This window comes from Microtus ochrogaster, unplaced genomic scaffold, assembly GCF_000317375.1.
Source record: "Microtus ochrogaster isolate Prairie Vole_2 unplaced genomic scaffold, MicOch1.0 UNK80, whole genome shotgun sequence".
NCBI lineage: Eukaryota > Metazoa > Chordata > Mammalia > Rodentia > Cricetidae > Microtus > Microtus ochrogaster.
The window spans coordinates 1,496,844-1,513,217 of record NW_004949178.1 but is presented as its reverse complement, the minus strand read 5'-3'; the positions used below and the strand labels follow the sequence as shown (position 1 = coordinate 1,513,217).

The 16,374-nt window shown below is 53.3% G+C and overlaps 2 protein-coding genes across 2 annotated transcripts; both read left to right on the top strand.

Annotated features, from left to right (window-relative positions):
* Window positions 1-578: 578 nt before the first annotated feature.
* Lrp10 (LDL receptor related protein 10) lies at window positions 579-6,742 on the top strand. The gene is made up of 7 exons (XM_013354898.2): window positions 579-1,018; window positions 1,312-1,356; window positions 2,111-2,246; window positions 3,697-3,887; window positions 4,183-5,200; window positions 5,474-5,603; window positions 5,708-6,742. The coding sequence occupies exons 1-7, from the start codon at window positions 976-978 to the stop codon at window positions 6,293-6,295; spliced, it is 2,151 nt and encodes a 716-aa protein (XP_013210352.2). The 5' UTR covers window positions 579-975; the 3' UTR covers window positions 6,296-6,742.
* Window positions 6,743-12,127: 5,385 nt separating this feature from the next.
* Window positions 12,128-16,050, top strand: Rem2 (RRAD and GEM like GTPase 2). The gene is made up of 5 exons (XM_026777673.1): window positions 12,128-12,278; window positions 13,382-13,726; window positions 13,860-13,933; window positions 14,706-14,913; window positions 15,245-16,050. The coding sequence occupies exons 1-5, from the start codon at window positions 12,200-12,202 to the stop codon at window positions 15,538-15,540; spliced, it is 1,002 nt and encodes a 333-aa protein (XP_026633474.1). The 5' UTR covers window positions 12,128-12,199; the 3' UTR covers window positions 15,541-16,050.
* Window positions 16,051-16,374: the final 324 nt, after the last annotated feature.

Sequence of the window (16,374 nt, the reverse complement as noted above, 5' to 3'; positions counted from 1 at the left end):
CCTAAGTGTTCACAAGTACCATAGCAGAGAGTTGCACTGTCATGAACCTCAGTTTTGTAGGACTGCTGAACGGAGGAGTAATTTTCTCACGTTCACGGACCCAGCAAATGATGAAGCCATATTATGTATTTACCATTTGTTGCGATCCTACCGAGTCTCAGCAGGGGAGTAAGCCGCACTGTTGGGAAAAGGTACACAGTCTAGGCCCTAGCCTACAGGAAGTGTCAGTTTCCAAAGCTGAGTCGGAGGCGGTAGTGTTGAATAAACACTGTAAGAGGTTATTATAATAGAGCCTGGTAATTGCTACAGTAAAGGCCAGAAGGGCCACTGGATCTCAGGCGCTGGGTCAAGAAAAGTACTGAGGATTTAAGTGTCCAAAGACACTTAACAGCAGACATCCTTTGACAGAGTGTTACAGGACGCGTCCCGAAAAATAACGCGGGCCGCGGGCGAAGGGCTAACCGGAGAGCGACAGCAAAAGGAACCCGGAAAGGGGCTGAGCGCGGGTGGGCGGGGCCGCGCAGTGACTGGCAGGGGTGGGGCCAGGCTGGCCGCGCCCCTCGTCGCCGGCTGCTGGGCTTCGGCCGGGGTCAACTGGGAACCGTGAGCTGGGCAAAGCCGCCTTCCCGCTCCCGAGGGCCGCGGGGACCGAGCAGCGCGCGGGCTCGGAGACGGACAGTCCACAAAGTTTGGTCCGCGGAGAACGCAGCGTCGAGCCCGGCAGGTGCGGCTGGGCCTGGCCGGGGCGCTCGCGGCCTTGCGGGCGAGCACGGCCGGGCACGGGCGAGGAGCGATCAACTCTGAAGTTGGCAAGAGGTGACGCCTGTGTTCCGCTCCGCCGCGCGTCCAGCCCTGGCATCTCGAGCCCGGGTCGCGCCGGGGCTATGCAATCCCCGCCAGGCGGCCCCGCGGAGCTCCCTGCCAGGTAGACGAGCGGCGCCCCAGGACCCTGTCGGCACCCCTGCTCGGCCCAGGATGTTGCTGGCCCTCCCCCTTTTCCTCCACCTCCTCCTCCTCGGTAAGAGTCCCCGCCCCGGTGTCACTGCCCGCCGTTCTGCACCCTCCAGGCGACCCCCGCCCCCTGCGTCCGCCGGCCCGTCGAGCCTTGGCCCGTCGGATTTTCCCACACCAGCCGTCCCACCCACAGCCGGGGAAGGCGACCTTTCAGCGAGGTCACGCACCTCCTTCCGGCTCCTCTACCTCTCTCTTCCTATAAACTACCCGGAAGTCTCAGCTGGGCCTCCCTCTGGAGTTGTCCAGGTGAAGAAAACTTGTGACTCACTCTGCTGCCCTCTCTCGATCCCCCTCTAGGAGGTGCTCTGGCCCGTCCAGACCGGATCACTTTCCCAAGTCCTGGTGAGTAGAGGGAGCGCCTTGTGTTTCCTAGTGTTCTGGGGCTTGGGAATGAAGATGAACCCCTGAATTCTGAAGTAGACTGTAATTTTAGAATGGGAACCGTCCATTGTTTTACAAGAGGGGAAACTGAGGCCCAACGCACCTGAGTACACACCTGGTAGTTGTTATGAACCATCTCAATTTTTACGTGTAATTTCCTTGTTTTGTCTCCCTAATTAGAGTAGGGTCTTCCTGAAAGTAGAAACAGTATTTCTTCTGCCTACTGGACCCAAAGGCTACCTCAACATTACTTACGGTATTGATATTTAACACGAAGTATGAAAAGGAATGAGGGTGGCCCACGCCTATAATTCCCAGCACTCGGAGACGGAGACAGAGGCAGGAGAATCAGTACAAGGGCAGCCTCAGCCACATAGTGACTTTGAGGATAGCCTAGGCTACATGAAATTTTGTCTTAAAAAAAAAAAAAGGGAACGGGCGGTGGTGACACACACCTTTAATCCCAGAGGCGGATCTCTGTGAGTTCGAGGCCAGCCTGGTCTAAAAGAGCTAGTTCAGGAAAGGCTCCAAAGCTACAGAGAAACTCTGTCTTGAAAAACAAAACAAACAAAAAGAATGGAGAGGAAGAGAGGGATCATTGGGCTGTAACTGATGGGCAAAGCGAGCTCTCTACCTTGAGGCATCCAGAGGGAGGGAGCCTGGGGAGGGCCCAGTGTGAAAAAACTCTACCAGTGTCTCCACCTTCTCCCTCCAGCTTGTGAGACCCCTCCAGCAGTGCTCTTGGAAGTACAGGGCACTTTGCAGAGACCTCTGGGCAGGGACAGCCGCAGCTCCTCTGCCAACTGCACCTGGGTTATCCTGGGCAGCAAGGAACAGACAGTAACTGTCAGGTAAGAAAGAAGGTGAATCCCCATCTCTCTCCCCTGCCCCTTCTGTCTCCCTCAGAAAAGATTACTGCTCTATGGTGTTTGCATCCTGGTCAGCAGAAGACCAGATCTGGGTTTGGTCTGCTGCAAAAGCTTGGCTCCTGGGTCAGCCGTGGCCAATTGAAGCTGGACTGTGGCAAGATGTTTAGCTTGGGCACTGGCCGTCTCCAAAAGACTCTAGGAATTATTCTGGGCTCAACTAGGCTTGTGATGAGTCCTTTGATCCATAGCATAGCCTACTTGACCTTCCTCGGGACCATGTTTCTAGCTCATTGGTGGAACACTTGTGTAGGGTGTGCAGGGGTTCAGCCCCTACCAAAACGACCCTTCCCCAGGTCTGCCTTTCTGCCTCGCTCTGCTCCTTCCACACTCTGGCTTTCCCTCTGTCCTACCCGCACCTTTCTCCTGGGCTTCTCGTCTCTTCCCTCATCCCTCCTGTTTTCCCTTCTTCCTCCCTTGAATCTCTTTTCTTTCCGTTTGTTGTTTTTGAGACAGAATTTCACTATGTAGCCCAGGCTTGCCCTAATCTTGTGCTACCTCTCATCCTTCCAAGATTTGGGGTTTCCTGTACAATCACCGTGCCCAGTATTTTTTCTTTTTTCTTTTTCCTTTGGTTCTTGTTTTGTTTATTTGGCTTACAGTAATACAACTCAGGGTTTCACACCCCCTAAGTGGGCACTCTATCTCTAAGCAACAATCTCAGCCCCTTACTCCAAATCTTCTAACGCTCTAAGTCTCCTCACTGGAGCCCCTGTCAACTAGCAGTTTGCCTCAGATCCTGGCAGTGGTGGTGCGTGTCTTTAATCTCCACACTTGGGTGGCAGAGGCAGGCAGATCTCTGAGTTCAAGGCCAGCCTGATCTACAGAGCTAATTCCAGGACAGCCAGAGCTACACAGAGAAAAATCCTGTCTTGGGGGGAAAAAAGAATATATCCAGAAAGGTGCATGAAGAAGAGAACAATCTAAAGAAGGTGTGGCAACCCAGGGGACAGCCATGGCCAGCACAGATTTTACCTCTCAGGTTGTGAAGCTGAGCTGCTGTGGCTAATTGAACTACAGGATGACGTTGTGTCAGCCAGCTGCTGGGCACTGTACTTGGATTGTGCTGTTGCAGCAGCTGGAGAGAGGTCTTATTACTTACTACTTTAATAAGCCTGGTCAGTGTCTGAGTGTAGTCAGTTCTCTCAGAAGGTTCTAGGAGGGGTTCTGTGGCCTGATGGTGCACTGGCCTCAGTTGGAACTTTTTCTGTTGATTATATTTACTGCCAAGGGCTCAGCTGATTTCATTTGGATCTTTGAATCATGGCTAAGCAAGTGTTTGTGCTTCTTGAGCTGCCAGGGTCCTGTCATCAAGAGGGGAGGGGACTAGCAAAAATCTAAAACCTCTCATGTCTTGCTCTCCTCTTCCTTATAGGTTCCAGAAGCTGCACCTGGCCTGTGGCTCAGAACACTTAATCCTGCACTCCCCTCTCCAGCCACCAGTGTCCCTGTGTGAGGCTCCTGCTAGCCCTTTGCAGCTTCCAGGGGGCAACGCCACCATCACTTACAGCTATGCTGGAGCCAGAGCACCCATGGGCCAGGGCTTCTTGCTGTCTTATAGTCAAGGTAGGCTAAACAGGGAGTGCCCTGGGACCATTAGGAGTGGGTGTCCCATGCTGGGTGGTGGTGGCGCACGCCTTTAAAACCCCAGCACTTGGGAGGCAGAAGCAGGTGGATCTCTGTGAGTTCGAGGCCAGCCTGGTCTACAAGAGCTAGTTCCAGGACAGGCTCTAAAGCTACAGAGAGAAACCCTGTCTGTAAAACCCAACAAAAAAAAAAAAAAGAAGAAGTGGGCATCCCAGGGAAGAGGCCAGGATCCCGGGAGTTCTGGTGCTTCCCATTCTCTTTGATGCCTCTGCAGATTGGCTCCTGTGCCTGCAGGGAGAGTTCCAGTGCTTGAACCACCGCTGTATACCAGCTGCCAAGCGCTGTGATGGGGTTGATGCCTGTGGCGATGGCTCCGATGAGGCAGGTTGCAGCTCAGATCCATTCCCTAACCTGAACCCGGCCCCTGCCCCAACTCCACTCTGCAATCTCACCTTGGAGGACTTCTACGGGGTCTTCTCCTCCCCTGGATATTCACACCTGGCCTCAGTCTCCCATCCCCAATCCTGCCTGTGGCTGCTGGACCCCCACGATGGCAGGAGGCTGGCAGTGCGCTTCACAGCCCTGGACTTGGGTTATGGAGATGCAGTGCATGTATATGATGGTGCTGGGCCCCCCGAGACCCCTCGACTGCTACGCAGTCTCACCCACTTCAGCAATGGCAAGGCTGTCACCGTGGAGACTCTGTCTGGTCAGGCAGTTGTATCCTACCACACAGTTGCTTGGAGCAATGGTCGGGGCTTTAATGCTACCTACCATGTTCGGGGATACTGTTTGCCCTGGGACAGACCCTGTGGCTTAGGCTCAGGCCTGGGGGCCAGCGAAAGTCTAGGTGAGCGCTGCTATAGTGAGGCCCAGCGCTGTGACGGCTCCTGGGACTGTGCCGACGGCACAGACGAGGAGGGTTGCCCTGGCTGCCCACCTGGGCACTTCCCCTGTGGAGCTGCTGGCACCCCTGGTGCCACAGCCTGCTACCTGCCTGCTGACCGCTGCAACTACCAGACGTTCTGTGCCGATGGAGCTGATGAGAGGCGCTGCCGGCACTGCCAGCCGGGCAACTTCCGATGCCGGGACGAAAAGTGTGTGTATGAGACATGGGTGTGTGACGGGCAGCCCGACTGTACTGACGGCAGCGATGAGTGGGACTGCTCCTACGCCCTGCCCCGCAAGGTCATCACAGCAGCGGTGATTGGCAGCTTAGTGTGTGGCCTCTTGCTGGTCATCGCCCTGGGCTGCACCTGCAAACTCTATGCCATTCGCACCCAGGAGTACAGGTCAGTCAGAGTGAGGCTAGCTGTGGCGGAGTGGGGACAGAGGGTGAGTGGGGCCCGTGCTGTTCCCAGAGACTGAGCAGGTCCACCTTGAGGAGTGGTTCCTATGACCAGTTCGTGAGAGTAGTCTCAAGGAAGGAAGGGACATGACTTAGGACAAACCATAGCATAACTCCATCTGGCCTGGCCTGGGTGTAGAGGGAAGAGGCCTTCTAGGCTGAGGCACATTGCCCTCACTGGGAGGACTAGTGACTGAGCGGTCCTCCTTTCTTCCAGCATCTTTGCCCCCCTCTCCCGGATGGAAGCTGAGATCGTGCAGCAGCAAGCACCTCCTTCCTACGGGCAGCTTATTGCCCAGGGTGCCATCCCACCTGTAGAAGACTTCCCCACAGAGAACCCTAATGATGTAAGTAACTCCTCCAAGCCTGGACCTGTGGTGCCAGCCTTGTACCCTACTGTGACTCCACCCGTTTGACCCCCTGCTCTGATGTCTGCCTCCTGTCCTTGCAGAACTCTGTGCTGGGGAACCTACGTTCTCTGCTCCAGATCTTGCGCCAAGATATTAGTCCAGGAGGTCCTTCAGGAGGCCGCCGTCGCCAGCGGGGCCGCTCAGTGCGTCGTCTGGTTCGCCGTCTCCGGCGTTGGGGCCTGCTTCCTCGAACCAATACTCCAGCTCGGGCCCCTGAGACCAGATCCCAGATCCCAGCGTCTGCTGCTCCCTCTGAGGCCCTGGATGACAGCAGAAGCCAGCCCTGTGAGGCTGGGGCAGTAGGAGGGCAGGATGGGGAGCAGGCCCCTCCACTACCCACCAAGGCCCCCATCCCAACCCCAAGCACACTTCCGGCCCCTGTGACCATCTCGGAGCCCCCAGGATCGCTACCCTCAGTGCCTCTAGAACCCTCACTGTTGTCTGGAGTTGTCCAGGTCCTACGAGGCCACCTCCTACCCAGCCTGTGGTCCCCAGGACCCACTTGGACCCCAGCTGGACCTCACCCAACAGTCCTGGCCCCAGAGGATGAGGATGATGTGCTGTTAATGCCACTGGCTGAGCCACAGGTCTGGGTAGTTGAGACAGAGGATGAACCACTGCTTGCCTAAGGGGACCTGGCCACCTTGGGGCTCCAGACACAAGGCTCTGGTCCTCTGGAAGTGGCTCGGCTTCTGCACTCATGTGTCTAGCACAGGAAGTTAGGTGTCCCTCAGGTGGAGAGGAAGCCCCCTGAGAGCCTCTTCTGTGTGTGACTAGAAAGACTCAATTTCCACCCTCTGCCCATCCTCCTGTCCAGGTGGCTGTGTTAGGAAAGCTTCCCGGAGGATCAGGCTTGGACACTCCATCCTTTCCAACTCTTCACCCAAAAGTGGCCTTAATACCAGACTGCAGTTGCCTAGAGATCTTCTAACCCCCAAGGGGAGGATGTGGCCAGGGTGATGGGTTTGCCAGCCTCCATCTTTGTGGTGCCTGGCCCACTTAGAGAACACAAGTGCTTTTGTCCACTCGCTGCATCATTGCCCAGGAAATCAAGGAAAAAATAAAAAAATCATAAATTTCAGCCTTGGTAAATTAGCCATGAGCTCCACCCTGCCGCTGCCCATCTCTCCCTCTCACTTGCTCCTCCTCCAGAGGCTGTGGATCATCCTTCTACCTTTGCCCTCTTCCTGTTTGTTTTTCAACCGCTTGTCTTTCGTTACCGTGCTACTTAGGAGGCAGCGTAATTCAAGACCGGTGAGGACTAACCGTCTCCACCTTCAGCCTCTGGCCCAGCCCTACACTGACTGCTGTGGGGCTCGGCAGGAAGCCTGACCTCACTGCAGGCCAGAAGCTGGAGCCAGCTGAGTCAAGAAAGGGTCCATTTATGGAATACTGTAGCACAGAGCACAGCAGCAGTCTGTTCCCTGACAAAACCCAGGAGCCATTAGTGCTCCATCCCAGCCAGGCAGGGGGTCTTCCTGGAGCAGGGTCCAAGCTGAGTTCTCAACCCTGCTGCCAGCCAAATTCTAAGCAGGACAAAGTAAACATGGAGGCTAGACGCAGCCTCCACAGAGCCCCAGCTGTTGGGGACAGTAGATGAGGGGATGAGATGGGGGATGTTGGAGTAAGCAAACTGCCCCAGAGTTTCCCCTCTTAGGACCCTCAACAACTGGGATCAGGGATGCCCTAAACTTTGACCTCATCCTCAGCAGAGATAGCTGTCATCTGTTCTGCGGCAGCCACCTCGGACCCTGCTGACTGATACCTTAATCCCTTGGCCTCCTTCAAATCCTTCCTGGGTATTCGTAATGCAAAACTGGATGGAGATTAAAGTGAGGGTGCTCACTTAGGATGCACCCACACATTGACTAGAACCCTTGAAAGCAGAGTTCATGGGGGAGACCTGTAGATCAGGTACCCGGAAGAAGTGTATCCTGTTCAGTACAAGCAGGAACTGACCTTGTGCAGACAATATAGGAAGATAGGAAATAGATCCAGTCACTAAGTTCCCTTTTTAATAATTTTTTTATGTATATGAGTGCTCTATTGACTTTATACCAGAAGAGGGCATCAGATCCCACTATAGATGGTTGTGAACACCATATATATGGCTGCTGGGAATTAAACTCAGGACTTCTGAAAGAGCCGCCAGTGTTCTTAACTCAGTGGAGCCATCTCTCAGCACACACACACACTACCTTTTTTTTTTCCTTAAAAAAAAAAAAAAAAAAAAGACTATCTCAGACCCATCAAGAGCTGAAATCACAGGCAAGTAACCACACCAGGTATATAGAGTGCTGGGGATTGAAGCCTGGGCTTCATACCTGCTAGGTCTGATTGGTGGTTAATCTGTGTTACTGTTACCGTAGCAAACAACAGAGACAACCAATTTACAAAAAGAAGGTAAGGGTGTGCACGCATATAACCTTAGCTCATGCAAAGGAGGCAAAGGCAGAATCATCACGCGTTAGGGTTGGAGAGATGGCTCAGTGCTTAAGAACACTGGCTGCTCTTCCAGAGGACCTAGATTCAATTCCCAGTACCCACATGGCAGTTCACAACTGTCTATGACCCCAGATCTGACACCTTCATACAGATATATATATGTAGGCAAAACACCAATGCACATAAAAAAAAATCGTCATGCGTTCAACGCCAACCTAAGCTAATGCAACAAGACTTCACCCAGTTATCTTGTCTTGCAGTAGTCTGGAGAGTTTGCTCTATGATGCTGCCCTGATGAGAGGAGCACCACATCATGGCAGAAACTCAAGGCATAGTAAAATCACTCACTAATGTGAACTGTAGGGCCAAGGAGGAGGCCAGGGAGCCACGTCTCCCTTGGAGGCTGTCCTAATTAGGATTCCTATTGCTATGATGAAACACCGTGACCAAAATCAAGTTAAGAAGGACAGGACAGGGTTTATTCAGCTTACACTTCCACATCACCGCTCATCACTGAAAGAAATCAGGAGGCCAGGCAGTAGTGGCACATGCAGCAGCCATGGGGTGGGGTGAGGGGGAGTACTGTTTACTGACTTGCTCCTCATGGCTTGCTCAACCTACTTTCTTATAGAACCCAGGACCACCTGTCCAGGGATGGCACCACCCACAATGGGCTGGGCCCTCCCCCATCAATCACTAAGAAAATGCTCTATGCTAGGTGTTGATGGCCACACCTGTAGTCCTAGCATTCAGGAGGCAGATGCAGGCAGGAGTTCTAGGCCAACCTGCTCTACAGAGTGGGCTTCAGAACAGCCAATGCTACACAAAGAAACCCCATTTCAACACCCCCCCCCACAGGAAAAAAAAAGAAAAGGAAAATGTCCAAAACCTCCAAGACTGGTTTGAGGAGGCGGCAGAGTCCCAATGGGACACTCACCAGGTATGCAACTTTTGACTCCCCATTACGGAGTACCAGATAAATGAATGCTAGCACCTAAGTGTGTCTGCGGTAAGTAAAGCTTGCCTCTTTAGGGGGTCTTCTGAATTTAATGTTGAGATAGGGTCTCACTGGCTAGGCCCAACTCCATGATCCTGCCTGAGCCTCCAAAGCAGTGTTTTCCAACCTGTGAGTCATGACCCCCTTGAGTTGAATGACCTTTCAGAGGGGTTGCCTAAGAGCATTAGAAAACACAAAATACATTACTATTCACAAATACCAAAATTACTGTTATGAAGTAGCAATGAAAATAATTTGGGGGGCTGGAGAGATGGCTCAGAGGTTAAGAGCACTGGCTGCTCTTCCAGAGGTCCTGAGTTCAATTCCCAGCAACCACATGGTGGCTCACAGCCATCTGCAGTAGGATCCCATGCCTTCTGCTGTGCAGGCAGACATGCAGGTAGAGCACTCATACACATAAAATAAACCTTAAAAATTAACAAACTAATCTTATGGCCGGGGTAAGCACAGCATGGGGAGCCGTACTGCAGCACCAGCAGCAGCATAGGAAGGCCAAGAGCCACTGTCCTGGCAGTGCAGGGGCGGTGCTGCCCAGCGACTTTAAAACCAAAGCTGGAGAAGCCGCTCAGTGGTGTCAGGCTTATCTCACAGTTAGGACATCCTAGGGTTGATTCCTAGAACTGGGATACATAGATGATAAGCCAAGCTGGTGAAATGGCTCAGTGGGTAGAGGTGCTTACTACCAAGCCTGACTACCCGAGTTCAATCCCCCAGAACGCACAGTGGAAGGAGAGAGAGCTCTCTGACCTCTACATGAATGTAGCTGTATATGTATATCCATAGACATACACAAAAAGTAAGTGCAGAAAAGAAAAACATCCAGGTATGGTGGCACCTGTGTCTAACCCCGGCACTCAGGAGGCACGCACACACACACACACACACACACACACACACACACGGTGGGGAGGGGGGGTTGGAGAGGTTGTTCAGAGGTTAAAAGCACCAGAAGACCTGAGTTTGCTCTCAGATCACAGCAGCTCCAGGGGGGTTGACACTGTCTTCTGGCCTCTGCAGGCACCTAACTAAGTACATGTGGCACACACACATCTGGAATGTAAGACTTTCCAAAGGGCTGCAGTTATCTGGCTCAGAAACCCATGGCCACCAAGGTCACGGCTCCAAGTGTGCCTCCATTACAGAATATACTTCGTAGACCAAAGTTGTGGATAAAATAATTGTCACGTCAGTTTCAGTTGTCAAAATGACACACCTGGAGCCGGTCGGTGGTGGTGCATGCCTTTAATCCCTCTGGAGGCAGAGGCAGGTGGATCTCTGTGAGTTTAAGGTCAGCCTGGTTTACAGAGCGAGTTCCAGGACAGGCTCCAAAGCTACACAGAAAAACCCTGTCTCAAAAAACCAGACCAAACTAACAAAAGTGATATACCTGGAAAGAGGAAGCCTAACCCGAGGGATTGCCTGACAGTTTGGTCTGTGGCTACATCTGTGGGGTCCGAGCACACTATAGGCAGTGCTCTCCTGGGCAGGGGCCCTGGACTATATAAGAAAGTTAGCTGAGTAATTCAGTAAGCAGCTTTCCTCCATGAATTCTGTCCAAGCTCCTGGCTGTGTTCCTGCCTTGGCATCCCCTGATGATGCCCTGTAACCTGTTAGCCAAATAAACTCTTTCCTCCCTGGGTTGTTTTGGGGTTCTATCACAGCAACAGAGAAGCAAGCTAGAACAAGAAGCTGATTGGGTGCTCTCCAGAATTAAGCGCCCACTGTGGTAGCTCCTTCACATCCTGCCCCGGGCTGATCTCCAGATTAGTGGCACTATACATATTCTCAGGATTGCTACTTGCTTCTTCCAAGGAAAACTCCACGGAGAATGCCAAAATATATCACCAATAAAAGAAGGTTGCAAGGAGGCATTGGAGAGATGACTAGTGGCCAAGAGCACTGACTGCCCTTTCAGAGGACCCAGGTTCAATTCCCAGCATCCACATGGCAGCTCATAACTGCCTGTAACTCCAGCTCCAGGGAATCCAACGCCTCACACAGACATACATGCAGCCAAAACATGAGTGCACATGAAATAAAAATAAATTATTTTAAAAAGCTGCAGATATTACAGAGAAGGCAAGCAGCTTTATGTCAAATTGGGGTTGGGAGTTGTCTTGTCATTGGGAAACCTAGTAACACTTGTCTGAGTGCTTTGGGGACAGGCCACTCACCAAACCACCCTAAACCTTTGTCATGAAAAGGGAGAGAGTTAACAGAAGAGTACTTGGCAAAATAGGGCGAAGCAAGGAGGTGATTGGGTGCTTAAGGGGATGCAGAACCCGAATGGGAGGAAAAGTTAAGGAGTTGCCTGTTCCCATAGACGCTGGCTGTCCCCCAGTCGGCTTTGTCTTCACTTCTGCAGCTGGCTAACACCGGCTGCACAGACCTAGCAGAGAGAGAAGGGGAAGGCAAACCGAAGCTGCACAAAGAGCTTCCTCGGAGCTCTCCTCTGCCTGCGGACTTCTGTAGCTCTTACTCCAGAAGAGGCAGAGTGGAGGAGGCAGACAGAAAGAGGGTGCCATGCCCCAGCTTCCTCCTCTATCAAGTTAGCTTTTAGTCAGTCTGGCACCCTCTTTTTAGCCACTAAGCACCCACCCTAAACTGGACAGCGAGATGGGGGCTGGAAGCAACAGACAACGTGTATAGTCTTGGACCCTGAAGCAAAAGTCCTCTGGCTCCCAGGTCCCTGCCCCTGCCACTCTCAGCTCCGTTACCCACAGCCCCCTTCCTCCACGCTGCCCTCTGAAATCTGCTCTTCTGCCCTATGGCTGCTCTGTTCTGCTTTAACCAGGCTGTGCCTGTACGCTGAGTCTGCTCCTAGAGGGAAGTGACACAAAGAAAAAGGAGGGGGACAGAAGGAGGGAATCCCGCTTACATCACTCCTCATTAGCATATGTGACCTCATCAGGAGGCGGGACAATTTCCCCAGGTGTCTGGGGAGGGAGGGGAAGGGGGGGCGGTATTTAAAGGGAAGAGCTGACTGTGCTTCTGAGTGAGGGACCCGTGCAGGGAGCCGCGGGGCTGCACTCGCACAAACACACCGAAGCACACGGACCTTGACACCAACATGGACACGGACACAGAAACCACAGCACTTTGTTCTTCCAGCAGCCGCCAGGCCTCCCCATCAGGGACACCCACACCAGGTGAGGGCTAATCGGAGTAGAACGTGGCTGAAGCCATGGGTGCGGGAGCTGAAGCTTTGTGGGAAGGTCAGTGCCAAGGTTCATTGAGAAGGCTTCTAAGAGTCAGTGCAGCCAAGGAGCCCCCTGCACTTTTGAGATCTGGACGGCCAAGAGGGAGGGGGAAAGCTGCCCAGGTGCCCCTCCCCCAACACGCCCAGGGCTTCGCTAGAGAAACTAGTACTTGGTCCCTAGGTTAACCTCATCCCTGATGAAGCAGAGCTGGCCAGGAGGGAAGGGGAAAGGAAAGGAGCAGCCCGCAAACCTAGGAATCACCAGTGGAGGGGGCTTCCCTGGGGACCTGTTGTAAGGGTTTCTTCTAGCTCCATCTTTGGCTGCCTGCCAAATATTGATCCTGTGCTATTTATAGCCTTGCTGCATCCCCCTTTGTTGTGTCTGTTGTTGTTCCGCTAGTTGCCCCAACCCTTGGGTTGTCATCCTCCTCACGGGCACACTCTCTCCACCTCTACCTCCTCACAAACACGATATTCTCTCCCACTCACTGGGACAGGCAAAAATCCAGGAGGATTCTCCCTCACACACAAACATGCGCTGGGGATGCCCACCTACCTGCGGGGACAGAGGAAACGGCACATTCTCCTTCTCCAGCACCCAGCCCCGCGAACAAGGCCCCTGGAAAGTTTCTGATTCTGCCCACACCTGCCAGCAGCTCCGTTTGAGGACTGCAGTGCAGGAAGCAATAGGAGGGAGGGCCCAGGCGTGGAAGGATGGGTTGCTTCTCAGTTCCACCTGGTCCAGAGGCCTAGCCGGGGTGTGCCTACGCCAGGGCATGGTGTGAGTGGTGTGTAACCCTGTGCACAGAGCCTCCCCCACGCGGCATACCTTTTGAACAGGCTGTGGTTGGAATCTACAAGGGGAAACCATCATGCTAGCTCCTTGAGAGTTCCTCACTTTGGGTTTTCTAGGTAATTTTGGCACAAGAGACTGTACTAATGACTCTCAGTTCTTCTGGGATCCTGTTCTTTATCTGCTCTGAAGAAGCAAATAAACGTAGCAGCTACCTCCAGTATACCTTACTCCTAGCTTCCTTTTCTGTTCCTCTCTAGAAGCAGACACTACACTTTTGAAACAGAAGCCAGAGAAACTCTTGGCAGAGCTGGACCGGGGTGGGCCACCTCCTGTCCCTGGGGCCCCCAGACGAAGAGGAAGTATGCCTGTACCCTACAAACACCAGCTGCGGCGGGGACAAGCTGTCGATGAACTTGACTGGCCACCTCAGGCCTCCTCCTCTGGCTCCTCTGAGTCTTTGGGCTCAGCGGACACAGGCCCCGCCCAAAAGGATGGTGTCTTTAAGGTCATGCTCCTGGGGGAGAGTGGCGTGGGCAAGAGTACCCTAGCAGGCACTTTTGGAGGTCTCCAGGGAGACAGTGCTCACGAGATGGAGAACTCAGGTATTTGGGGGCACCTCGAAGGGCTGAAAGTGCTTCTGGTTTGAACAGACCCCAGAGGGGATTCCCTGCTGTTGGGAGCTAAGGGGTTCCTGGTTACCAGGCCTCACAGGTTTCATTCCCTCTTTCCCGACAGAGGACACTTACGAGAGACGAATCATGGTGGACAAAGAAGAAGTGACTTTAATTGTTTACGACATCTGGGAGCAGGTGAGGCTGCAGGGACTGGGGAAGGGCATTACCGATCCCGGCTCCAACATGGATGACTATATATATACCTTAGCACTGGCCCATCTCCTGGAGCAAAGGCCCACCTTGGGATGCTTATCACGGCTCGCGGTTGTGACACCCACTGTTAGAATCTGAATTTGACAAACTCTTCAGCATCCAGTCAGGGTAAACACACAGAAACTAACCCATTCGTAAATACGGCCGCCTGGAAGTCTGATATGACAGGAAGAAGGGCTCTGCAGTACCAGTAAAGGGAGGAGAGTGGGGGGCTTCTGAGTGCTCGAACATGTTTCTGTGGAGAAAGAAAAGGCGAGGTTCTGCCACTTTTAAAACGTTTAGCTCCTTAGTTTGGGGAACAAGGTCTCACAGTGTAGCCCACACTGGCCTGGAAGGCACAACTCCTCTTCTTGCCTCAGCCTGCTGGGTGACAGATTATAGGTTTATAACATGCTAGGAATCAAACTCAGGCCTTTGTGCACACTAGGCCAGCACTGTACAGGTGTGCTACACCCCAAGGCTTTCCATATCCTTCTACTCTGAGATCTCATTTCCCCAGTTCTCCCACATGGGACTCACATCACTAACTTCTCCATTCTCCCCAAGGCCCCTGGGTATCAAAATTCTGCATTTAACTAGCTCCCAGTACTAGGCAAGTGGCTTCCCTCACATTCGGATTCCTCTTTGCTGAGATGCAGGTGCCAGTCTCTATGCCTCCAGCTCTAGCATCTCATGGCCCTCTGCTCATCTGCAGGGGGATGCAGGAGGGTGGCTGCAGGACCACTGTCTTCAGACGGGGGATGCCTTTCTCATCGTCTTCTCAGTCACAGATCGACGAAGCTTCTCCAAAGTTCCTGAAACCCTTCTTCGTCTCCGGGCCGGAAGGCCCCACCACGACCTACCCGTCATCCTCGTGGGAAACAAGAGTGACCTGGCCCGCTCCCGGGAAGTGTCATTGGAGGGTGTGTATCCTGGACCCGTTCCGTACTTAAAATCTCAAGAGATAATTCTCCAGGTCATCCTTCCCGAGGAGGCCTTTTACCAGCACTGGTGCACAAGTTCTTGCATTTAGTCCTTGAGTCAGGGAAGAGCCCCACTACCCAGCTCCTGGGGTCCTTCACTAGCCTTCATTGCTCCTTCTAAGCACCTTGCCCTCCCTTTTGCGCCTCTGTCATTGGATCCCAACCCAGTTCTCAGTTGGAATTTGGTGGTCCCACCCCCATCTCCCGCCCCACCCTAGCCCCGGGCAAAGCTGCCCTTGGGGCGGGCGCCTGAGCGGCTTCCTTCCTGCAGAGGGTCGCCATCTGGCCGGGACGCTGAGCTGCAAGCACATCGAGACCTCGGCCGCACTGCATCACAACACTCGTGAGCTTTTCGAGGGCGCTGTGCGCCAGATCAGGCTGCGGCGGGGCCGGGGCCATGTCGGGGGTCAGAGACCCGAGCCTGGCAGCCCCGACGGCCCCGCGCCGCCCACGCGCCGCGAGAGCCTCACCAAGAAGGCTAAGCGCTTCCTCGCCAACCTGGTGCCACGCAACGCCAAGTTCTTCAAGCAACGCTCCAGGTCGTGTCACGACCTTTCCGTGCTCTGAGCCACGGTCGCCATGGCCACTGCAGTCGCCATGGTCACCGTGCCCTCCTCTCGCCCCCTCACCCTACTCCTGTCCATCTAGGAAACCAAATATTCCCAGGATGCCCTGGTGTGAGCGGGAGGCGGGGCCGGGTGGCTGGTCTGTCCACCGCCTCCACCGCCCGGTCTGGACTGTCGAGCACCCACAGCGCCTCAAGACCTGCGAGTCAGGGAAGAAATTCGTGCTGCAAGGTATTTTTTATTATTATTATTAACTCGCAGGAGGCCACCTCTCCTAGCAAGAGCCTCCAAAAACAAGAACTGGAAAAGTGCTTTGTAGCACTTTTACCAAGGAGCTGACCTCCTTGGTACTACTCTGAACATGCCTTACCTTTAAGCAAACTTTAAAGGTAAAAACCCAGAGATGACTCTTCCAGAGATAACTGAAAATGTTCTCTTATCCGCCGCCCAGGTCTACTTTGCCGTTAAGAATTTGTTAAAGAAAAGAGCCTTGGGATCTCTGTGAGTTCGAGACCAGCCTGGTCTACAGAGCTAGTTCCAGGACAGGCTCCAAAGCCACAGAGAAACCCCATCTCGAAAAACCAAAAAAAAAAAAAAAAAAAAAAAAAAAAAAAAAAAAAAAAAAAGAGCCTTGGAAGTTATTCTTGAGATTGGACTCTGATTTACTATTCTACTATGGCACGTTCCCTCCCTTTCAGGTTATTGAAGTTAAGGTGTGGGCAGACTCTTTGCCTTTAGATGCCCTAAAGTAGAGTTGTAGAGTTGAGTGCTGGCAACCCCTTTGGCCAGGGCCTAGAAGGCACCGGCAAGGGACCCTTCTTTCCAATAAAATTCT

Coding starts and splice junctions, on each gene's coding strand:
- Rem2 (XM_026777673.1), top strand. CDS start 12,200: ATGGACACGGACACAGAAACCACAGCACTTTGTTCTTCCAGCAGCCGC. Junction 12,279..13,381: donor ATCAGGGACACCCACACCAG/GTGAGGGCTAAT, acceptor GTTCCTCTCTAG/AAGCAGACACTACACTTTTG. Junction 14,914..15,244: donor CCGGGAAGTGTCATTGGAGG/GTGTGTATCCTG, acceptor TCCTTCCTGCAG/AGGGTCGCCATCTGGCCGGG.
- Lrp10 (XM_013354898.2), top strand. CDS start 976: ATGTTGCTGGCCCTCCCCCTTTTCCTCCACCTCCTCCTCCTCG. Junction 1,019..1,311: donor CCTCCACCTCCTCCTCCTCG/GTAAGAGTCCCC, acceptor ATCCCCCTCTAG/GAGGTGCTCTGGCCCGTCCA. Junction 2,247..3,696: donor GAACAGACAGTAACTGTCAG/GTAAGAAAGAAG, acceptor TCTTCCTTATAG/GTTCCAGAAGCTGCACCTGG.